The 22,423-nt window shown below is 37.6% G+C and overlaps 1 protein-coding gene across 1 annotated transcript in view; it reads right to left on the reverse strand.

The window, feature by feature from the left end:
* The window catches only part of Pp2A-29B (Protein phosphatase PP2A regulatory subunit A), a 134,843-nt gene extending 112,771 nt beyond the window's left edge, over nt 1-22,072 (reverse strand). Inside the window, exons 1-2 of the mRNA XM_090381602.1 lie at nt 21,874-22,072; nt 14,252-14,342 (exon numbers count right to left, since the gene is read on the reverse strand). Of these exons, the coding sequence (XP_090237728.1) occupies nt 14,252-14,342; nt 21,874-21,957 (175 nt within the window). The 5' untranslated portion in view covers nt 21,958-22,072. The remainder of the gene's footprint in view (nt 1-14,251; nt 14,343-21,873) is intronic.
* Nucleotides 22,073-22,423: the final 351 nt, after the last annotated feature.

Here is a 22,423-nt window from a genome sequence, read left to right on the forward strand (position 1 = left end):
GACAGTAGGTGTGTGTTACAGGCCTAATGAATCTGATGAGTATGAGCAATTGTGCAGAGAAATAGATTGGGCCAGTAAATCAGAATGTCTAATAATTGGGGATTTTAACTTTCCAGATATTGACTGGAACTTGTGGATTGATCACTTGCACACTAGCAAGACTTTTGTGGATTTATTGGATGACTGTTTTCTACGGCAACATGTTCAAGAGGTAATCAGAGGGAGTAATATTCTTGATCTGATTATCAGCACTGATTATTCATGCATTAAGAATTTGCAGATAAAGGAACCACTGGGTGACAATGTACTGATGTGAGAATTACTTAAAGACGTAACTACCATCAAGGCTAAAGGGAAGGGCTTTTGCTTTCGCAAAGGCAACTACAGGGGTCTCAGACAGATATTTAAATTCTGTACAGTGGGATCAACTGATGTTGTTACCAATGTTGGATTCTAAATGGGAAGCCTTCGAGAACTTAATTTTGGAGGCTACTAGGCTTTTCATTCCAACTAAGAAATACTATTCAAGGTTTAGGCCTAAATGGATGTCAGATGAACGAATGAGGCTTGTGGCAAAGAAGAAAAATGTATGGGAAGCGTGTAAAGTATCAGGTGACACAGAAGCCTATGGCAGATATAAACTAGTCTGTAATAAAGTCACAAAGGAGGTTAGGCAGGCGAAGGCAGATTACGAGAAATCATTGGCAAAGGATGTAAAGAAAAACTGCAAAGAGTTCATTACTTATGTAAACTCTAGAAGGAAAGGGATGAATCACATTAGACCACTTAACATAGATGGGTTGACTATTGATGACCATGCTAAGGTAGCTGATAAACTGAATGAGTATTTTGCATCTACATTCACACATGAGGGGTTATTCAATGAGGGGAGGACAGAAGTTTATCAAACTCTAAAAGCTAAGTGATTTTGTAATAACTAAGAGCAAAGTGGAGGAGAAATTGTTGAAGTTAAAAATAAAAAAGGCACCTGGGGTGGACAGGATCTATCCAGTCTTGGGGGAAGGTCCCCATGGACCGGAGGTGTGCAAATGTATCACCAATTCCAAGGGGGTTCAAAAGGTAACACAAGTAATGGAATCACTGGTTAAAGAAGCACTGCAGGATCTTCTAAGCAAGGCTGCAGTAATAGTCAAGACACAGCACATGTTTGTTAAAGGGAGGTCTTGTCTGCCCAATTTGATTGGATACTATGATATGGTCACAAAGGAACTGAATGCCAAAAATAATTTTGATATCATATACTTGGATTTCAGGAAAGCTTTTGATACTGTTGCACATGAAAACTGTACAAATTGGAGAGGTATGGCATTAAGGCTAAGTTGCTACAATGGATAAAGGGATGGTTGAGTAGGAGACGACAGAGAGTGCTAATCAATGGACACTGCTCTTCGTAGACAAATGTTATTAGTAGAGTTCCCCAGGGTTCGGTGTTGGCCCACTGTTGTGTTGTATAATTATCAATGATATTGATGAAGATATATCAAGTTTAACGTCCAGGTTTGCAGATGTTACAAAGGTTGCTGGGTTGTTAATGACATTAAAGACAGTATGCTAATCCAACTGGATCTAGATAAGTTGGGCAAATGGGCTGAGAAGTGGCAATTGAAGTTTAACATTTACAGATGCAAAGTACTGCACATGGGTAGCAATAACGGAAAAGAAACGTACCAACTGTGTGGTACTACACTCAGGAAAATGGAAAGTGAAAAAGACCTGGGAGTAATTGTGCAGTCAAATATGAAGTTCACTGGGTAGTGTAGATGGCTGTGAGGGCAAGTCCTAGATAGAGTCTTGTCAATGATATACAGGAATTTTGCTAGCAGGGACAGGGAGGTGATTATCCCATTATTCAAGGCAATGGTCAGGCCACACCTAGAGTACTGTGTACAGGTCTGGAGGCCTCATTTTAGGAAGGATGTAGAGTTGCTAGAACGAGTACAAAGAAGGGCAACAAGATTGGTGAGGGGGAACTTTTTGTTATTTGGTTATTTGTCATTTGGTTTTTAGGAGCATTAGCAACTAAGGCCATATTGCTCTGAGATATGCGGTGGTCATTCCCTGACCTTTCCGTATCCTCCGTATTTGGTGGTGACAGGCTGGAACCCCGGTCTAATCAAGAAGCGTGTGTTACGCACTGCTGCTCCTTCCCACCTGGCTACGGAAGCGCCCAGGTGAGGGGGAACAAAGGGGTGCTTTTACCAAGAAAGACTTAGTTCTGCAAAGTGCAGTGCCTGGAGAATAGGCACCTGCAAGGTGATCTGATTGAGGTGTATAAGACCTTGAATGGGTTGAGCAAGCTGAATGCTGATGGGATTCTTCCTCTCGCTCAGATTAAGAACCTGAGGGGCACAGATTCAAACTGAGGAAAGAAGTTGTAGAATAGATGTGCGGAAATTTGCCTTTAGCCAGCGGGTAATTGATTGGTGGAAGAGACTTTGATCTTTTTTTGTGGAAGTTGATAGCCTAAATAAATTTAAGGTGAGCTGGACATGCATTTAGAACGAATGGAGGGGTGAAATGGGAGAGTTTTTTTTTTTTTTTGGCTTATGCTGCATAAGCTTGCTTTCTTGCATCATATGCCTCTACTAATGCTAATGCCAGTGAATATGCAGACATCTCATATTGTTTAAAGTTTCAATTGACAACTCAGTTGTGACTTGATTAAACAATGTGAAATTTCCAAAAGGTGTAAGACATCTGACCCAATTTTAAGCAATTGCTTCAAGCCAAGGAAAAATTATATAAATTTCATATAGTTAGTACAATAGCTATAATGGAAACAAACTGAAGTCAGCATAAACATCATTATCATATTGGGAATCCCTTTATACACCTACCATATTTATTCTAAGTGTATGAAGGGATTCCCAATATGAAATTTATAAAGATGTTTGAAGAATAAATAACCTATCTCAGGTCAGGAACCGATCTCAGATGAGTGCCACAACCCAGATTCACTTATATTGTGAAGGGACTCAATATGAAATGCCATATAATGATGGCATTTATGCAAACTTTGGTTTTCTTTCATCATAGCATGTATGATTTAATTCTCTACACTAACTGTATGATAGAAACTTCATTTTTAATAAATTCAACGTTCAAGGAATTACTTTACTTTAAAATTTTATTAAATTTCACAATGAACAAACATTAAATCATTACACAGCTAATCCAGTCTAATTAGCACATCTTATTTCACTTCTATGTAATAAGCAAACTTCTCAACGTCTACATGTTTTCAATCATTTAAAAAGGAGATGATACTTGGTACTCCACAAATGATGATGTAAAGAAACACACTGTTAAACTTAATACAAATGCTAAGTATGTTAAATGAAACATTTACAAGAGAATACGATAACCACAACAATACAAGTATGTATTAACAACAAAGAAAGGCCTTTTTTTTTTAATATGTAATTTCTCTATTAGCTTTCCTGTTAGCAATTTTTTAGCTCCCTATATTTTGTAATTTATTATGAATTATTTGGTAGGTATAATAATGTACAGGTATATTATTATACCTACCAAAATACCTAAATATGCATATTATCCCTCCCTGGCCTTTCTTATATAATCTATACTGTATGTACTTTAGAACACGGATCAGGACCTATGGGCCATGTAAGGAGCCTTCAAGTGTTGTGTCCCCTAAGTTGAAATCTAGCATGGCACAAAATAAAGTTTCACAATTACTTTTAAAAATATTCGATTTCTCTATATTGCTTTCTCATGTTTTATACATCTTCTGCAGAATTAGCAATATTATTATAACCATATAATGGGAATATTTTAGGATTATGTAATAATAAGCAGATATAAATGTAAAAAAAAAAAAAAAAAAAAATACAAATATAGATAACAAAATTTAAACTCTATTTCAAAAAATGCATAATTAGTGGTAAGGAGCTGGCCTTGCAGCCAACAACCCATGTGGCCTGCAACCTTCAACATTTTATCTGTTTTGACCCTAGCCTAAAAAGGTTTGAATGCCATTGACTCCGACCGAATGGCAAGGTTCTCTACTCAACTGCTATACTCAATTTTATTATTATTATTATTGCACTTTTGTATTAGACCTCTGTAATCGCAATACTTTTGTAATGTTTTGTTCTGCATTAACATTATTATAACCTTTTAAATTCAGCTCTTTTGTATTATACCTTTGTAATTACCACATTTGGTATTGCCTGTTTACTTTAACTTACTATGCACAATTTTAATCTGTAATGATATAATTACAGAATTTAAATTTATTTTGTTTTATTTCTATTTTTTAAGTTGTAATTTTTATTCTTAATTCTAACTCTGTCTATGTTACTGCCTTTAGGCCTGATGATTTTGGCAAGCTGAGTTTCAAATGATTGCTTTGCTGTTAAGTGCCTGTATTGTGATGGCTATCTTGTTCTCTTGTAGCCATTCCAATAAATATAGCATTTTCACATGGTTTAATAGTGTTTTTCTTTATATTAATATCATTGGCTATATTTTTAATTCTTTTCACAGTTTTAATGTTTTACTCTTTATTTTATATTACTGTAGTTAATCGTATCATCATAAAGCTTCGCTGTTCACAATGTTAACACCTAGTTCCAGGGGCCATGATTGGATATTGTATACTTGCAAATAAATATATGATCCTTTATTCTGGTTACAATACAGGACCACTTATTTATTTAAACCCCAAAAACTCTGTCAATAACTTCTATTACTTTTATTAAATGGTTCATGAAAATTGAAGTATGTGCAGTTCTATGTTTAAAACTTTTGTGTAGGGGGTATTTTTAAGTGTAATTCATTATATTGTAATTAGTATTTTATTTAGTACAGGCAGTTTCCGCTTCAAGAGTTCCCAGGGGTGTGTGCTGGAAACTTTGCTATAGAGACTAAACATGGGTTTCACCACTTCAAGCCTCCAATAAGCAAAGTGGTGGTATTTCACCAGTTGATGATAGTCATCTACCACCTACAATGGCTGGTATGGCTGAAGAAAAATTTCCACTACTGATTGCCTGTGGGTCATGGCCTTGTTGCTTGCTGAAGCTGTGGTGTATATGTCGAGCTATTTTTAGCTAACGAAGATGCATTTCTGTGTACTCGATGTAAGGAATGCATCCATCTTTGTTGAAACTTGATATATTCTGGAGATTAAGTTCAACTATTGAATCTTTACTATAGAAAAGAACATATGAAATTATAAAAAAAAAAAATAGTACATGCCATGTAAAGTGATAAATTTGAGGCCTCACCAGTTTATTCAATGTCTAGCATGTGAGATGTGATGTCCTTGTGAAAGATCAGGCTCCAAGGACTAATGATCAGGCAATGACTACTCTAGTGAGGTAATCTCACTGGAGGATTCAATTGTTGGGAAAACTGGACACATTTACTGTAATAAAGGCAGATACAATCATTGTTTATAACAATGGCACCATTGTTTAGACTTGGTTATTAAAAGCTTCGCCAGAAAAAAAAAAAAAAAAAACCGAACTCAGTTTCTGTTTTTTCTTTCTTAGCTGAATATCCTCTCACACTCATCATTGCTATAAGCAATTGTAAAATGCCAAGCATGACTTTGGATAATTTAGATTTCTTATGCATTTGTAAGTTCGCCAACAAAGAACCAATGCACATCAATTCATTTTTCTTTCGCACTAAAATTGACAGAACTAATATATCAAAATATCCATTTCTTCCACTACTTTTTAGTACCATGGAGTAAACCATGATACTAAGAAGTACTGGAAACTTTGTATGTGTGTGTGTGTAAAATTGATTAATTCAATGTGGTTCAACAAATAGTACTGTTGTACAATAAATTGGTTCTCCAAATAATATGATTATATTTAAGTTCAATAATGTGTTACTTGTTTGGCAACTTACTGTCTGAGTTCTAGTTGGAGCCAGCAAACTTTCAACTGCCATAAGGAAGAGAAAAAAGAAGCTGCCCATTCAAAACAAAATTGGATAATCTGATAACTGATTATACTTTTTTAAAGAGAGAGAAAATTAAGCTAGCAAATGACCTTACATTCATTCTTTAAAAATACCAGCCCAATATTCCCACTTCAAAAAAAAAAAAAAAAATACTGCCCATGTATGTTTATTTCAATAAATTTTTATTTAATAACCTTTGAGTTTTAATGTGATTTACATATCATAGCATAATACATTGTGTGCATTGATAAAAATAAGTTTTAAAATGGGGTAAGTAATGATAATATATATAGTTTTTATGGAAATGGGGATGTGTTCCCCAACATTTACATGAAAATGTGCATGCTATAACACCCATTTCTATTATATGCCATTTTTTGAACCATATGATGCATGTAATAGCAAGATCGGCTGTATTTATCTTTAGTAATATACTCATCTCTCACCATCAGCTGTGGGGGAAGGAAGTTACTGAGGCTCAGAAAGGACAGAATCACAGAGATGGTGGTGTACATCTATTTATTGTTCAAAAAAGTTACATGTGCATGTCAAATTGTTGATAATGTTAATGAGATCATCATCAGATCTCTGGAATGAACACCTTGCATTGAAGAATAACTTATGTTTCCTCAGTCCATAAAGGAGTAAAGAGGTGATGGGAAACTAAGACAAGTTTGACTTCTGTAGTGTAAAATATTGTTAAGGACAAAATATAGGACCAACTCAATGAGAATAAATTGCTAAAGGGATCACACGGGCTTGTGAAAGGAAGGTCTTTCCTAATCAATCTGGTTAACTACTATGCCAATGTCACAAAAAAAACTAAATGAATCAAACGACTTTGACATTATATACCTAGACCTCAGAAAAACTTTTAACACAGTTGCCTACAGGAAGTTATTGTATAAAATGGAGTAAACCAGAACTACAGGGACCATCTAAGATGCATCTTAGATTAGATGAAGTGGGTTTAAGGAGAGGATAGAACAGAGTGGTTCTAAATGGGCACTCTTTGGTGTGGACTAAAGTAGCAAGTAGCATGTGCCTCAGGAATCAGTGCTGCTCCCCTTCTTATTTTCAATCTTCCTTAATGTGAGTACAGGGAAAATTAACCCCCACCAGCACTTAAAATCAGTTTTTTTATGGTCTGATGGGTGTTAATTACCAAAACCAGACTAAGTTGCTTTGAAAGAATTTAGACTATAAGTAAGGAATGTACACAGTAGCCTATCAATATATTAATTATTTATTAAACCTTTGCAAGGAGGGAGGAAGATGCCATTATTCCTCTATATAAGATGACCATGAAGTCATATCTAAAAAAAAAAAAAAAAGACAGAACTTCTAGAAAAGGTTAAAAGAAGGGAAACTAGATGGTAAGGGCACTAACTGTTGCCCTTAGGAGCAACAGCTTGGAAAGTGTTAGCTGTAAAAGTCTGATAACGAGACATCTTGGGAAGGGGAGAGAAATGAGAGAGGTATATTTTCACTGGTAGAAAAGACAAGAATCAAGATGCATAAAATATGAGATTTTACAGAGTAACATCAGACTTTCAAGTCACTGGATTAATGCTTTTCAACCATTTTCAGACTAAAATAACCCCACCACTCATCTAATATTTTTTGCAAAACTCAGTATAATTAAAAACAGTAATATAAATGCACACAGATTAAGCAATAAAACATTTGGGGACCTCTTGAGATTCCTCTAGGAAACACCAGGGTTCTGATGAAAACTGTTGTAGTTCACTAGAATAATTCTGATTCTTCAAGGTGAAATTAGACGGTCACTTTTTGGCTTTTTTTTTTGGCATATTTTTAAAAAAAAATCACTTTGCATCATTTGGCCATTCTAATAATAATGATGTGTTATATATACATATGATTATCAGCATAATGTCATCAAGTATTTCTCAGCCTTCAAACCCACGCTTGGTACATAGTACTGTGCATAAGTTGAAGGCTGAGAAGATACTGTTGTCATTCGACTTGAATTTCTGTATATTACAAATTTTGGAAAACATGTGAAGAAAGGCTGTCCTAGAAAAGAGTATAGAGTTCGATAGTGGATAGAAAAGATGGCTGGAAAAGCAGGTTGGTTAGAAATGATGTATGCAAAAAGGTATAACAGCTAACAGAGTTAATGCAATGTGGTTGATTCCTATAAAAATCTAGTTTTCTTTTTCTTTTATAAACAGGCAGATCGGGGAGTAGAAAAGAAATAATGTGTGCTTTATTAAAATGAACATTAAAAGCTAAGCAGCTATCAAATATACATTTTTCTTTGGTGAATTCAAACGAGGATTAAATCTGAATATCACAATGTACATGGGCGTCCGCAGAGGGGGGTAAACGAGGCACTTGCCCCTCCCTGGGATTGAGTAAAAAATTCCACAAATTATAATCGTAAAAGTGATTGAGATATGTAACCTTACATCCTCGACCATGGGACGCTTTGTCTGCCTTAAATTTTATTACGGGTTGGCCGGTTTTGGCCCTCGGCAGGGTAACCATAGAACACATGTTTCATCTAGTGCAGCAATAAAACAGAGTTCCTGTTTTTGATTCATCGACTGATATTCCCCAAACTTTACCAGAAGTTTTGGAACATTGCGACTATTTCCCTTCTATTAATTCAGCCATAACTATTGGTATGACATTACCTGTTACGACCTGTACCATTGAAAGAAGTTTCAGCACCTTGAGACGTGTGAAAACATGATTAAGGTGTCCACTATCTCAGAAACTTGCCTATAAGGTTTAAGTATGATTAGTGTGCACAGGAAGAAACTAGAAGAGGAAGCGGTAAAGAAGAAATTTATTGAAAATGTCATCAATAGGTTTGCAAGCAATTGACGGAGAATTCAATTCTTATACGATACGCGATTACTGAAATTATTATTATCTATATATATATATATATATATATATACACACACACACATATACAGGGTGATTCACTACCAGTGCGACAAACTTGCAGGAGGTGTAGGGGGTACAAAGACGAATCGGAATCACATAGCATTGCAGGGTCTGAAATGCCTTCGTCATGCGGTAGAGGACGTTGAACGGGAGTTCACGTGAACAGCGATCCCGCTGGAAGTCAGCATCTGTGAACCGGTTCCCGAGGCAGTAGGATGGACGAGTATTCAAACGTTGAACTGGCCGACATGCACCTCGCATATGGAGCTGCGGACTGTAACGGGCGCACCGCTCTGCACTTGTACCAGGAACGTTTCCCGCACAGGCGTGCTCCTCATCATACGATTTTCGCACATGTGCACAGAAGGTTACGCGAGACTGGTTGTTTCATGAGAGGTACCATGAATTGAGAGCGAACGACGAGGATGCCAGACAATGAGGAGAATGTCCTATGTCTTGCAGAAGGCAATCCGAGTACGAGTACTCGAGCGATAGGCCAACGATTGGGTATTTCCCAATCCACTGTATGGAGGATACTGTCAACAAACCAAATGAGTTCATACCATCTGCAACGTGTCCAATCATTGGAACCTGCGGATTATCCACTCCGGAGGACTTTTGCTACTTGGTGTCTTCAACAGAAACGGTTCACAAATGCTGACTTCAGGCGGGATCGCTGTTCACACAACCTCCCGTTCAACGTCCTCTACAGCAGGATGAAGGCATTTTGGACCCTGCAATGCTATGTGATTCCGATTCATCTTTGTGTCCCCTACACCTCCTGCAAGTTTGTCACACTAGTAGTGAATCACCCTGTATATGAGGTTATGTAAAATAATATAAGAAATAGAAAAGGAGAAAGAGTGACAGAACAGATTAATGCCATCAAATTTATGATTGTACATTACATCTGTCTGTATATAACAATTTTTTAGTTAATTGTAATACCAACTAGATAAATTGGAGAATTTAGCATAAATATATTATGGGTGCAAACTATACTCATTAGTTCAAAAGAGCCAAGTTTAGGTAACCTAAGTTGGACTTCTTTGTTGTACCCTATAAATAAACACATAAAATAAAATAATATAAAATAGTAAAATTAAAATGATGATATAGCTAATTACAGATATATGGATATATTGAATGGAACATTAAGGCTAGCTCCACTCAATATATCCCATCAATAATTAGCTGAAGCTATCTGTTTCTGTTTGCATCCCTAATACTTTTATGCTAAATTCTTCTGTTTATCTAGTTGGTATTATAATTAACTAAAAAAACTGTTATATATATATATATTTTTTTTTTTTATGTGAACCCCAAACAGTACCGTGCTTGGGTTTGAGGTTAAGAAGATGAAAGAAGATATTTGTTGACATTGGACTTGAACTTCTGTAGATTGTAATTTTCAAGAAATACGTATGAAGGAAGATTGTTCCAGAAAACGGCAGTTGAATGAATAAATGAGGAAGATGAAAAGTTGGTTCTGTGAGTTCGAAGTTGGACAGTAAATGGATGTTGGCTTGTGGCGGCATGTGTTCGGACTGTTTTGAAAGAGAGAGCGGGGAATTATAGAAGCCAATTCAGAAGAACAGTGCCCATGGAGGTATCTGTAGAAGAGGCATGCAGCAGAAACAGTGCGTCTATGAGAAAGCGAGTGGAGAGACTCTGTTAGAGATGAATCATTAATTAACCTAACAGCCCTCTTCTGAATGGAATCAAGAAGCCTGAGAGAGGTTTTGGGGGCACCACCCCAGATGTGGGAACAATATTCCATGGCAGGGCGGATTTGCGATTTATACAGAGTGAGCAGCTGTTTGGAAGAAAAGTAACGCCGAGAGCGAAAGAGAAAACCAAGTTTTTTAGATGCAGAGGAAGCAATATTTGTAATGTGCTTGTGCCAAGAGAGATTAGAACTCAGGGTAATCCCCAAAAGAGATATATCATTTTGCCTAGAAACAGGAGATAAGCATAGGAGCAGAAGAATCCTTTTTGCGTGATATAAGACAAGACTGAGTTTTAGAAGGGTTGATATCAACTAAGTTGTCTTTGCCCCACTGGAGAATTACCTGAAGATCGGCATTTAAGGAACTGGTAGCAGATTTTCGAGAAGTTGAAGCTGATTGAGCAGGACAAGGTTTCACAAAATGGAAAGTTGAATGCAATGTGCTATCATCGGCAAAACTATGGATAGGATTTCCAGTCAATGGAAGAAGGTCATTGATATACAAGAGGAAAAGAGTGGAGGAAACAACTGAACCTTGGGAGACACCGGCATTAGTGGAGAAGTTAGAAGACAGAGAGCCATCTACCATCACCCTCAATGAGCGATCAGAGAGAAAACTGGATAACCAATTACTAAAAACAGTTGGCAAACCATAAGATGGAAGCTTGTTTAGAAGACCTTTATGCCAAACACGATCAAAAGCCTTTGAGATGTCAAGAGCAACTACTTGTGTTTCACCGAACCTTTCCACTGAATTAGTCCATAAATGGGTAACATAAGCCAGAATATCTCCAGTGTACTGACACTGACAGAATCCATACTGGTGATCGTTGATCAGACGGAAGGTTTCTAGGTAGTTTAAGAGCTGGCGGTTAATTGATTTCTCCATTACTTTAGAAAGAGTAGAAGTAATTGCAATGGGACGATAATTGGATGGGAGGGATTTGTCACCCTTTTTAGGAACTGGCTGGATATGAGCAAATTTCCAAGCAGAAGGAAAAACACCTTTGGAATAAGAAAGTGAAAAAAAAGGTGGCAAAGAATAGGAGTAAGTTCAGGAGCACAGGTTTTGAGAACATGTGGAGAAATCCTATCAGGACCTGGAGCTTTCTTAGCATCAAGATTCAAAATCCTTCTGATATCCTTTTGACGGAAGACCACAGGAGGCATTGAATGGAGCGTGTTGGGAATGGTGGGAGGTGTTTTACCAAGATCATTAATACATGAGCTGGAAGAAAAATGGGATGCCAGCAGGTCAGCTTTATCCTTGGCTGATGTGGCAACAGAACCATCTGGTTTTGACAGAGGTGGGAGCAAAGATGGGCAAAAGTTGCGGCTAATAGCTTTGGCAAGAGACCAGAATGCTCGGCTACCATTAGGGCAAGAAGCAAGTCTTAGCCTGTTCAAACTCTAGTTTGGACTGATTAATAACTGCTTTACAACTGTTGCGAGCTTTGGTGTAGGCAGAAAATGAAACTGTAGAATTAGAAACAAGCCAATGATGATATGCAACATTTTTCTCTTGGACAGCCTTAGCACATTTATTGGAAAACCAAGGTTTAGATAAAGAACGAGATTTTAAAGCAGAGTGTGGGATAAGGGATTCCATTCCTGCAAGAATAATTTCACTGACACAATCTGAGCAAACGTTGACATCAGAAGTTTTGAAACAGTAATCCGACCAAGGAAAAGAAGTCTCGCAGGTCATCCCATTTTGCATTCTTGTAATGCCAAACAACATGTGGTTGGGAATAGCCATGAGATAATGGTTCCATTGGAGAAGAGACAATCACCAAGTTGTGATCTAAAGTGCCTAAAGGACCTCTCACTTCGACCGTGTACTCAGAAGGGTTGTTTGTGAGAAAAAGATCAAGCGTATTGGCTGTATGATTAGGATTGTCTGGTATTCTTGTAAGTAAATGAACAATCTGTGCTAGGTCATTAGTAATTGCAAAAGCCTCAGCATCTCGAACTGCTGGGTGGGTGTGACTAGAAAACGGAAGCCAGCTGGAGTTGTGAACATTAAAATCACCAAGGAAAATTACTTCACTGTTAGGAAAGTTGGACCGGAGAAAGTCAAGTTGCAAAGAGAGGAAGTCAAAGAGCTCCAGTGATTAGTGGAGTTGGGAGAACGGTAGAGACAACAGATGAATTTGACACAATGAAGTAGAGAGATTTTAAGCCAGAGAAGATCAAAGAAAGGAGATTCCAAATTGCCAAGTCTCTGACAGGGAATATCAGAATGGACATATGCATAAGTAGCACCTCTGAGGCGAAAGGAATCATACAGCGAATAATTTGGGCATCTGAGATGAGCAGTAGATGAATCAACCGATAACTGAGATTCTGTCAGAAAAAGTACATGGGGTTTGGCAGACTGCAAATGGAAATCATTGAGATTAGAATTGAGACCACGTATATTTGTGAAATGAATTAGGAAGTCCTTAGGAGGTTTAGATCTTTTCGCAGATAAGCTTGCTCTATTAGTTTGACAATTCATGGTGTATTCAATAGTAAGAAAAAGTAGGTGGGACATGCTGTATGAAGTAATGAAATTTTTGGATATGGCGTACATGTGGTAAGAATATACCCAGATCCTTGACATAACGTGGCCTCGACAATGCTCCCCGCATACACACTACTCCAACTCCCTCCAGTCACTATCTGGCAGAGTAGAGGTAGCAAGATTATACACTAGCTGATCCGGAAGCTTCCTAGACAGTTACCAATAGGTTCAGTCCGGTGTACTAACTAGCGGCCAGCCTGCGAACACCGTTTTAGAGCTGTACCCTTGAAATGTAAGGAATATTGGATCTCGCCACAACGTTCATCATAACCTCAAAGCAAAGTGTTGGTAGTTCACCGGTTGATGAGAGTCATCTACCACCTAGTACTGCCTGGTAACATAGAGGGGTGGCATTCCTCCATGTGGTGTGGGCGGCACACCTCAACCCCTGCTTACGTTGGTTCACACCTGGGTGGTCACCCACCATGTACTTGTGCATGGAGGTTATACCCAGGATTACTAACAGTCCCACCATTGTGAAGGTGCAAGCAGAGGATTTGACTGTCACAGACCGTCCGGACTTCGCCGAAATTGGGTTCACTTGACTTGAGTGTCACCCGAATATCAGTTCCATCAGCGTTTTAGACTCCCAGGTAGCAAGTACAGCTTGACTGGCATATCTGAGAGAATGTCTGTGACAACCTCAAGGACCTTAATATATATATATATAATTCTTGTTTCCTTTATATTGTAAATTTATATACATTATCTATGTGTTTTTGTATTGATGCAATACTATATCCTATAATCTACTGGTTTAATTAAATAATTATTTAAAAAATTAAATAAAAATTTATTGATGTAATTATGTCTCCAAGCTTTGCCCCCCCCCCCAGAAATTTTTTGTGGACTCCCATGACAACGTAAGAGGTATTTCATATGTAAAAATTATAAAAATGATGGGGGGAAGGTTAGAAATTATGAACATAACACATCTACCAACATAAGCTATATATTATTGCAGTCTAAAACTGAGATTCACATATACTTTTAATTTTTATATCATTTATATATGTTAAATTTTCAAAACAGTATAATAAAATTTTGTATATTTCTAAAATAAATGAACTTGCCTGTAAGGAATGGTATCAATTCAGTACGTGTTCTATCAACACCAAGAGCAAGAGCAATTGTGGACAATTTTTTAATGCTATTCAATCGAAGCTGTAAAGGAAGAAAAAGTGAGTAAGAAGAGCAAAATGAAGGATTTTGAAAAAAAAAAGTGATATAATATTGCTTAAATTATACACCTACACACTACTATTATTATCAAAATTTGTCTTTTGGCATCAACATGTAAGTTAGTGCATTACCATCATGCATAGTTAAATTGCTTAAAGAAAACAAAGTGTGCATGAAAGGGCATTCTTACAATACATCTCATATAGTGAAATTCTTCACAAGTTGCCTGCTCTTGAAGCTTGAATAAGTTACACTTCTCAAATAAAGATATAAATATTGTTACAATTCTCAGTTAAGCATCCCCACCCAGACAGCACTGCTTCAGAGATGACTGACTTCTTATCATTGGGTGAACAGCTACCAAAAAGTGCACGAGCTGATAACCCAGTGTTAGCTTTCACACTGTATTATTTCCAAAATATGAGAGATGCAAAATGTGCAAAATTTCAAAGTCACATGAGTTCACAACTAAAACCTCAAACTATGATAAATTTAATCAACATATAAGCTAGTGCATTAGCCTCATTTCTATATGCAGCTGGACTATCTAAACAAAAACAAGGGTGCATAAAAAGCTATTTTTACAAGACATTTGTTTTTCTTTAAACAATTTAGCTACATGGAGATAGAAATTATGTTAACGTACTAATTTTATAGTGGTTAAATATATATTAGCTTGAGGCTCTTTTAACATCATTAAACCAATGATAATTGACAGTCAGTCAAAATTAATTATTTGTACCATGTTTTTTTTTTTTTTTGTCCTTTATGCCTCGCTACTGCAATTCAAATATTTATGTTTCATGCAGACAGAGAAACACATTTCATAAAAATTAGATAGAAATATATCAAATTAATTTTTAATATGCAATGATCCAAGTAAATTGTACACTCACAACTACTAATACGTGACACAAATTCTTGTAACGAGAGAATTTTGCATTAGGAACCCTACCTAGCACCTGATTGCACCACCTTCAGCGCACAGAATGGTCTGAATAAGTGGCAGCATAGCTTCCACAAGATGTCCACAGATTCATGCCAATCACATGAATTACCAATACCATCAAATACCTGATAACTGCATCCCAGTTGTCAGGTATTTGATGGTACTGAATCCAGACAGCAGAGATCAGGTGGCTGAGACTAGGTGGGTATGGTAGATATGAGGACAGATTTTGTTGGAATGCTCACTCGCCCAGTCCAAAACAACTGCAGCCATGTGTCATAAAGTGCTGTTTTGCTAAAAGATGCCATGGTAGTCTGGAAGGCTGTTGCCATAAAGAGGCACTCATTGTCAGAAAGGGAAGTCTCCAGTGATGTGCTGATCAATGGACACCAGGGAATCCAGATCCTCCTATCCAAACAGTTCTGTAAAACAATACTCTGACCTTGGCTACAGGTACAACTCTTCATACAATAAGGTTCAAAATTCATGTTCAGTATAACATACCAGAACTCATTCCTCCCCATGCTGCAGCTAGAAACATGATTCACAGGGCTAGGCAACCCATTTCCTGTCATCTACTGTCCAATGGCTCCTTTCCCATGTCCACTGAAGGTATTTTATTGTGATATACTGTGAGCAGGAATACTCAGGTGGATCATCGGCTCCAATAGCCCAATGGTGCCCAGCACATGGTTCATCTTGAAATGGCTAGCTGCCATTCTCAGCCATTTCAAGACAGAGAGAGGACAGAGATCTCCACTCTACGGATGAATTGCACAGAGAGAGAACAAGACTGAATAACTAGAAAAATGGATGTTGAAATTTTCTGAAGATAAATAAGTTTACCTCTTACTGCTAATTACAAGTCCAGATCTCCCAATGATACATGTAAAATATTATAAAAGTTAACCTACTTAGCCCCTTCTCTAAAATGTATGGCCAATCATGTGGATCTGTACTGATTTTGTTTTGCTTTATATCAAAAATTACAAACTGGAATCTTCTAAAAAATCTAATTTTTTTTTTCCAATAAAAAACTTCTCTACATCTCAGTAGATTTTTTTTATAAGTTATAGAGAATCATAGAATTTAATATTTGTTTAATATACACAAATTCTAAGTGATTTAGTAATGATTTACCTAATTACAATATTTACATAATAAACTATACCTTATCTCATTTTTTTTTAAATTTTCACTCCATGAATTTTTGCATATACATTGTCGTTAAAATTCCAAAAGAGAATGTGTAGTGGAGGTGCATTTATTATATAAAGAAGTCTTAAAACAAATTAGCATTTTTAGCATTAGCATTAGTAGAGGCATTTGATGCAAGAAAGCAAGCTTATGCAGCATCAGCCAAAAAAAAAAAAAAAAAACCCCCACTTCCACTTCACCCCTCTGTTGGTTCAAAATACCTGTCCAGCTGAGCTTTAAACGTATTTAGGCTATCAACTTCCATGACAAGGGATGGAAGTCTGTTCCACCAACCAACCACCCGTTGGCTAAAGGCAAATTTCCGCACGTCTATCCTACATCTGTCTTTCCTCAATTTGAATTTATGCCCTCTCAGGTGATTATTCTGAGCAAGAGGAAGAATCCCATCAGCATTGAGCATGCTCAAACCATTCAAGGCTTTATACACCTCTATCAGATCACCTCGCTGGTGCCTAGTCTCCAGACACTGTAATTTGCAAAACTTAAGCCTTTCTTCGTAAGAGCACCCCTTTGTTCCATTCACTAATCTTGTTGCCCTTCTCTGTACTCATTCCAGCAGCTCTACATCCTTCTTGAAATGAGGCCTCCAGACCTGTATACAGTACTCTAGGTGTGGCCTGACCATTGCCTTATACAAGGGAATAATCACCTTATCCCTGCTAGAAAAATTCCTATATATCATTGACAATACACCATGAGCTTGCAGCCCGTCTGCACTGCTCAGAGAACTTCATATCTGCCTGCACAACCACCCCCAGGTCCCTTTCATTCTCTACCACTGTCAGTGTAGTACCATTTACTAAGTTTAAAGAATATCAACTGTCAGTTCATGTCTGCTTGTTCACTCCATCCCCCCACTATATATTCCTTCTCAATGAAATTTTTTGGGATTACAATCCAGGCTGACTCGAACTTTCTTGAGAAACAATGACAGGTAGCAAGGAGGGCCCATTGAACATGTTTCCGAAATAGAGGTTGTAATCCTACTGTATAAATAAGGCAACTGCAAGTCTCCACTTGAAATATACTTTTTTTTTTTTTTTTTTTAAGATGCAGTCTCCATACCTGCACCCAAGTAGTAGTAATGGCAAATGGTGAAAAAAAAGTAAGCGTATACAGCATCAGCAAGAAAAAAAAAAAAAAACAGTTCACCCATCTGTAACCTCCAAGAATTTGTCTAGTTCTCCCTTGAATTTATTAAACCCATCCACTCCACAACAGATGAAAGCCTGTTCCAACAATCAATCAACCACCTGCTGGCAAACTGCCACACCACACATCTATCCTGCAACCATCCTTCATCAACTTGTATTTATGGCCCCTTGTGTGTAGTCTCAATAAGTGCACAATTACCATTAACATTCACTTTACTCAATCCATTCAAGGCTTTACACACCTCAATCAGATCTCCCTGCAGGTGCCTGGTCTCAAGGTGCTGCAACGTACAGAAGAGGAGCCTTTCTAGGTAAGAGTACCCTTCTGTTCCTTTAAGAATTCTGGATGCCCCATTCTCTTCTCTGCAGCCATTCCAACAGATCTCCTAAAGTGAAGCCTCCACACCTGTATACAGTACTGAATAAGTGACCTAACCACGGCCTTATAAACTGATAATCACTTCCTTATCCCTGCTAGCAAAGTTTCTGTATATCACTGACAAAACCCTATGAGCTGTCCTGGCATCATGTTTGCACTTCTCAGAGAACATCATGTCTGACTGTACAATTACCCCTAGGTCTTTTTATTCTCAACTACTCTGAGTGTAGTACCAAACAGTTGATAAGCTACTATTTGGTTACTGCTACCCATCCGTAGCCGAGTGGGCAGGAGCGGGAGTGCAGTAGCACACGCTCTTTGAGTAGACCGGGGTTCAAACCCCTGACTGCTGAATACGGTCGATCTGCCAACCCGCACTGGACCAGCGTGGCAGATTATGGTCCATTTCCCTCAGCATGAATTGTTGAGGAGGCTTCCATCCTGCAGTGGGTTGATAATGGCTACACTTTACTTTACTTTTTTTACCCGTGAGCACTACCTTGCATTTCTCAAGGTTAAACTTCAATTGCCATTTCTCAGCTCATCAACCCAATTTTCTTAGATCTCGTTTCATTTTCCTGATGACTATCATTAACCAACCTTTGTGTCATCTGTAAACTTAGACATTAAGCTAATACACGTTCATCAATATCATTGATAAATATTGAAAACAACAATGGACCAACACTGAACCCTGGGGAATTCCACTAATAACATTAGTCCACAAAAAAGCAGTGCCCTTGAAAACTACTCTCTGTCTTCTTCCAATTAACCATCCCTTTATTCATAGCAGCAATTTACCCTTAATGCCACATTGCTCCAGTTTGTACAGCAGTCTTTTATATGCAACTGTATCAAAAGGCTTCCTGAAATTTAAGTATATCAGTGGCGTAGCTACCATGTAGGCAAGCAAGGCACTTGCCTCCGGGCCCTTTAGGGCCAGGCGTCTTTGGCTGTCTCCTGTTTTTGCAATTTTCATTAAGTAGGGGCCCGAACATGCTCTTTGCCTCCAGGCCTGAAAAAGGGTAGCTACGCTACTGAAGTATATGATGTCAGAATTATTTTTTACATCCAGTTCTTTGGTCACTTTTACATCATAATAATCTATCAGATTGTTTAAACAAGACTGCCCCTAGGCAAATCCATGCTGTGATTGCAGTATAATTACATGCGTGTCCAAATGGCCCTGCATTACTTCTTTAACCAGTGATTCCATTATTTTCCCTTGAACCGATGTTAAGCTAATAGGTCTGTAATTACTCATATCGCCTTTCGATCCCCCTTTATGAATTGAGGATATATTCACGCTTCTCCACTCCACAGGGAACTCCCATGAACCCAAGGATGCTCTCATAATTATGGCTAAGGGTTTGCTTGCCTCCCTTAATATAACTGGATAGATTTCATCCACCACAGGAGACTCTTATGTCCATCCTCAACAATTTCTCCTCCACTTTCCTTTCAGTTATCACAAACTTATTTAGCTCCTTGTTAGAGTTTGATAAACTTATGGCATCCCCTTCCCTAAAAAATTCTTCCTGCACGAATGTAAATTCAAAGTATAAGGACTGCCCCTGTAAAAGAGACACTGGACTTCTTGAAAAGGTCCAAAGGTGGGTGGTGCAACAGGTGAAATGAGGAAAAGGGTGCCGTAAAAAGAAGTTGTGTGTGTGTGAGAGAGAGAGAGAGAGAGAGAGAATAAGTGTGGTCATCAATGGGTTGTACTCCTTGGACTGATATTATTAGTGGAGTCACTCAGTGTTTGGCCCATTGTAGTTTCAATATTTATTAATGATACTGATGAAGACACATCAAGCTTATGGCTACGTTTGTAGATGATACAAAGGTTGGCAGGGGTAGTTAATGATGCTAATTAGGGTACACTACTACAACAAGATCTATAAAAATTAGACAGATGAGCTGAGAAGTGAAACTGAAGTTTAACATATTAACATTGACAAATGCAAGATATATATGGGCAACAGTAATCCCAGAATAACTTATCAACTTTGTGATAAGGGATAGCGAAGAATGAAAATTCCCATGAAAAACACGGGAATAATTGCAGTTAGACAAGAAGTGCTCTGGGCTGTGCAGGTTTCCTGCTATAACAGTTCATGGGACAATGATATATACCAGAATTTTGCCAGCAGGGATAAGATGATTATCACACTGTATAAGGTTAGAGCAAATATTGCATACCACATACAGGTCTGGAAGTATAATTTTAGGAAGGATCAGGATCTGTTTGAACAGGTGCAGAGAAGGGCAACAAGATTAGTGAGGGGGGATAAAAGGTTAGTCTTACCAAAGAAAGCCTCTGTGTTGCAAATTGCAGCATCTGGAAACTAGGCACCAGTAAGATCTGACTGAGGCATTTAAGGCTTTGAATGGATTGAGTAAGTTAAATTATAGCAGTATCTTTCCTCTTGTTTAAATAAACATGTGAGAGGGCATAAATTCAAATTGAGAAAGGATGGTTGAAGGACAGATGTAAGAAAAATTTCTTTCAGCCAGCAGAAGACCTCTTTATTGCATACATAAGGCACACGGCATACAGAACACCCTTCATGACTACTAGCCAGGGGTTACAACCCACAGTATAAATATAAAATCTCTTGAGTGTCTGTCTTCCTGTATGAATAATTTTTGCAACCACAACTAGTATTGTCCTCCGCTGTCAACTTTTAAGTAAATCAATGCCTTTATTCAAGATGTTGTCTAACTATTGATTTTTACAGTGAGATAATTACACCGGTTTATCTTTAGCAGCTAAATTCATGTATATCATTAAGGACACCACACATGCTGTGCCAGAAACCTTTACACTGTTAAGAGAACTTCATATCAGACTGCATTTAAAATCCCAGATCCTTCAACAATGTTAAAAGTGCTACTAGTCCACGCTTTTTTTTTTCATGAGTGCTAATTAATATAGAAGCATCATGAGGAAAGTCCAGCACTCGGAGCCGCGGGAAGGGCTCCAAGTGCTGGGCTTTCCCAGCACTCTATTACTATTATTATTAGTAAAATAATAATAGTAATAGAGACATGTGGTGCAAGAAACCAAGTGTATGAGCTTATGTATCATCAGCTACACAAAATGAATGCGGCATTATAATTACTTTTGCATATAGTGACAGGACAACATGTTCTTGCTTGCAAACAAGACTTTTAACCACGAACTTAAAAAATTGAGGTCCTGGGTGCTAGTTTATGGTGATATAAAAGGTAATAGACATTTAGATAGTTATAGTAAGTCTTAAAGGTAATAGAGTATTTAACCACTAAAAGGTTTTTTTTTTTTCTTTTTTTTTTGATTTGGTAGTTGTTGGCGCATCGGCTTCTGTGGCCATATTGCACCCTCACAAGGTTTTTGCAGTACTTTGATCCAAGCCCTAGGCGGGAATCGAACCCGCGACCTTTGGCTTGCCGGGCAGGTACTTTACCCACTCGGCTAGCCCGGTCGGCCACTAAAAGGTGAAAGGTAATAGACTATTTAACCACTCTGGCCCCCGGCCGTAAAGTATAACCGAAATTTATTATAACCATCAGTCTACATTTCGTTAAGCGTTACTATAAACTAACTTTATAATTACTGCAAAAACCCTACCCTCTATTGATTAAACAGCAAGTACTTACGAAAAAAAAAATCTAAATAACCATCAGTCTACATTTCGTTAAGCGTTACTATAAACTAACTTTATAATTACTGCAAAAACCCTACCCTCTATTGATTAAACAGTAAGTACTTACGAAAAAAAAAATCTAAATCCATAACAGCCATTGTAAGCCTACAACTACTTAACTCACCTGGACATCTTCATTTCGTAGTTCATCTATTAAAACTGCTATAGGATAAAGCGAATCATCTGCATTTGCATCACTAGCAGCCATTTCAATACAGATATAAAGATTTTAAATATTCGAACGAAATGCAACTACTACCTGTCAAACTTCTACGATAACTCGCAATGAATTATTCACAAGGAACCATGAAGCGAAAGGTAAACTGGGGATACGAAGACTGAAAGTTTCAAAGTATTTTCCGCCAGAGGGCACTAAATCGCGACGAACCATCCTCTATATTGAAAACATTGTGTTCTGATATTGCCATGGAAATGTAAATATATATAAATAAATTTTCGTTTATACGCTTGACGGCCGAGGCAAGAAAAGTTTACTGTTGGGTTACAAAGACAACAACTGACAACAGGCCACGCGCATTTATATGGGAGGACAAGCATCTTATATCGTAGGATGCGTGCTACATCGTAGAGACATACAATGCAAGAAAGCAAGCTTATGCAGCATCAGCCAAAAAAAAAAAAAAAAAACACCCCAATTTCACCTCCATTCATTC

The sequence above is a fragment of the Mastigoproctus giganteus genome, chromosome 9 (genome assembly GCF_048544385.1).
Source record: "Mastigoproctus giganteus isolate SK-2022 chromosome 9, ASM4854438v1, whole genome shotgun sequence".
NCBI classification, from domain to species: Eukaryota; Metazoa; Arthropoda; class Arachnida; order Uropygi; family Thelyphonidae; genus Mastigoproctus; species Mastigoproctus giganteus.